General features: G+C 47.3%; 1 protein-coding gene across 1 annotated transcript; it reads right to left on the bottom strand.

Annotated features, from left to right (window-relative positions):
* Positions 1–1,089: 1,089 nt before the first annotated feature.
* On the bottom strand, positions 1,090–1,893 carry LOC128276585 (uncharacterized). The gene is made up of 2 exons (XM_053015043.1): positions 1,704–1,893; positions 1,090–1,597 (listed from the first exon to the last, which is right to left on the bottom strand). The coding sequence occupies exons 1-2, from the start codon at positions 1,735–1,737 to the stop codon at positions 1,347–1,349; spliced, it is 285 nt and encodes a 94-aa protein (XP_052871003.1). The 5' UTR covers positions 1,738–1,893; the 3' UTR covers positions 1,090–1,346.
* Between the last annotated feature and the right edge of the window lie 977 nt (positions 1,894–2,870).

The raw sequence follows: 2,870 nt of genomic DNA, 5'->3' as shown, positions 1-2,870 counted from the left end.
TGAAACCACGGTTAATCAATTGACTCATTCAGTTACATTTTATTTGTATCTAAAAGAACACTGTCACCCGAAAAGAGATAAATGAGAAAAAATCAAGCAGAACACAATTAATAGTGTGAATCATAGTTGAAATAGAATGATTATCTATCAGGACGATAGATATGTACGCCCCGAAGTCGATAATTTTCAGAAAGATTCGCGATCGATCCACAAGCCAATCGAAAACATGTTCTTCATAGTTTCATGGCTTCATGGTTTGTTTCATGTTTTGTAAGGCAGCCCGTAATTCTTTATAGCCGTGACTACCTCAACAGATGCGTGAACGTCTAAAAGTTTAAGAGGCTTGTGTCAGTGCCAGTTGGTCTGGAAGGTTTCTTCCTCACAGGCAAGGCTCTCGGTGACTCACAGGCCACCTTTACCAGATGAATGATTCTCCTTTAGTATACTTTCATCTATCATTAAATTGTCCACGGTGTTATAGTGTCATTGCCAGTTTCCCAGATTGGTACTCGTTCAAGAGCTCATGTGGCCGGTCTGTCATCCTTTAAAGCCTTTAGCAAGTGCAGGAGGCTTTTGTAGGAGATCCCGAGGCAGTGCTTTTGGTACATGGTACACTCGAACTCCTTCAATCCTCGAACAAGCACAGGGCTTTGGCTTGAATATTACAACTTCCGCCAGTCCTACGATGCTAGAACTCAGAACTTTGCTTTGCTGTGGGAGGAATGCTTGGCTTGCCCGTTTTGCTGTACGCGTTTCAAAGCTCGCCCCGTTGGGCTGTTCGTGCAAATAACAAAATAGCTCATGAACTTGATAACCTGATAACAGCCTATTAGTCACCATAAGCACGCTTAGATGGAACCATCTAGATACCGTCGACGTTAATCTCCAAGTTCCACTGCAAATAGCGGCCATGTGAGCATGAGCGTGCTTGACTTGGTGGTATGTGTGGCACAGTCCAGTTTGTGAAAACAGTGACGCGTTGTGCAAATTTTGTGATTATGGCAAACGTTGCGATCTGTAGGCTAACGGAATTGGGAAGCAGCAGTTGGTTATCACCAAGATTGAACCGAACGTTGTGTTTGATGGGTCTCCAAATTGTTTGTCGTTTATTGTTACCGATTTTTTACTTCAGCGCAGGGCAACGCTTGCATCCACCGCCTCAACAGATTCACCTGACGACGAGATTTTCCCCGATTGCATGCTACGCACAGTTGTCAACCAATTTTAAAGTTTCATAAAACAGCTACAGGCATTTTGTGTGCCTGTTTCGTTTCGTGTCCATTTCGTGTTCGTGTGTTCCCGTAAAATGATTCGCTGAAAGGATAAGTGTTCCCGGTTTGCCGATTTTAGCCTGATGCCGCGGGTGCCACTGTTGTAGTCGTAGGTTCCAAAGTAGTAGTATTGACCACCGTAGTCGTAGGTGCCAAAGTAGTAGTAGTGGCCACCGTAGTCGTTGTCGCGCTCAACAACTTTGCCCGGCACTCGTCCAAATCGGCCGCATTAGTGTTGTTCGATTCGGACAACGCTATCGTGGTGATCACGAACGCAAACAGGGCCACACTAAGGAATGTGACCAGCTTATTGTTCATTATCAACACTGTAGAGAAGAAAACAATGGTCAACGTTAGCGCCATGGAGTCCAATCAACCACCGCCCAGGATGCGAACTACGCGCGCCGCTCGAATTTATTGGGTTTTACTCACCGCCGACATTGCTCATACACTGAGCCCAACTCATCTTGATGTTTCTAGTGGGTTGGAACACTGTGTAACGTTAGCTGACGGTTCCGTCTGGCGTCACCGACGTCTTGGTGTTTTTTCCACAGTACAGCGTTGACCAAGGCTCAACCTTTCCACTCAGATGAACACTAATGACTAGCAGCCAGCAGCAATACGGTACAGCCACGAATGCATAGCAAATGTAGAATGTATCCGCTTTATAAAAACTGATAAAAAATCTTTTCGCATCGCGATAAGACACATATCCATAAACATCTTCGTCATCTCTGCCGTTCGGTGGTGAGAATTGCCACAACACTTGCACTTTCTGCATAGCCTGGAGTGACATTCCTTTCCATTACGTCGTAGTCTTATTTGTTTGTCCCACTCGGTCCGCTCGGCGGGCGAATATCTTTATGGGCCCGGTGACGAAACTCGGAGCCCGTCCCACCGAGAGATCAGGTTCCTTTCGGAAGTAATTAAGAGCCACCTATACGCGTAGTGGAGCATAGGGTGCAGTTGAGTTGGAGGGTGGAAAAACGCAAATCGCCCCCAGTACTTATGGCCACGGCCCGCGTCCTCGAGCCGGTACCCTTGCCGAGGAATTGCTTTTACTTACACTTCGGCGCCGGTGTTCGTGCGGTAGGAGCTGGAGTAAAATCCAACGATCTGGTCGTCCAGCCGTCCACTGAACTCGATCGTCAGTTCCGATATGTAACCTTCGGCCATGCTTCGGCTGTGTTTTCTTCTTCTTCTTCTTCTTTGGCGCTACAACCGCTGAGCAGTCTTGGCCTGCACCAGAGACAATGTTAATCTCTGATGCTCTCTGTAACATTTAACATTTTTAATTTTTACGGGCGGGATTGTTAGCCCCGCGCCAACCCCCCGGTCATGCCGGTATCGGGAATCGAAACCATGGCCGGTTGGGTGACAACCGATCCCGGGATTCGAAACCCAGGCCAGCTGCGTGACAGCGAAGAGCACTACCGACTGCTCTATCAGCGGGGGTCGGCTGTGTTTTACCATAAAGAAATCTCGATTGTCGTCCCTGTTGGTGTTCTGTTGGGTTGTGCAAAATAAGAAAGGAGGACCATCTTAGACGAATCGCAAACTCCAAAATCGCCCGATGTCAGTTTCCAACACCTACCACGA

Source organism: Anopheles cruzii, unplaced genomic scaffold (genome assembly GCF_943734635.1).
Source record: "Anopheles cruzii unplaced genomic scaffold, idAnoCruzAS_RS32_06 scaffold01651_ctg1, whole genome shotgun sequence".
In the NCBI taxonomy this organism is placed as follows: domain Eukaryota; kingdom Metazoa; phylum Arthropoda; class Insecta; order Diptera; family Culicidae; genus Anopheles; species Anopheles cruzii.
This window is presented reverse-complemented; position numbering and strand designations above follow the sequence as displayed.

Coding starts and splice junctions, on each gene's coding strand:
- LOC128276585 (XM_053015043.1), bottom strand. CDS start 1,737: ATGAGTTGGGCTCAGTGTATGAGCAATGTCGGCG. Junction 1,598..1,703: donor GTGTATGAGCAATGTCGGCG/GTGAGTAAAACC, acceptor TCTTCTCTACAG/TGTTGATAATGAACAATAAG.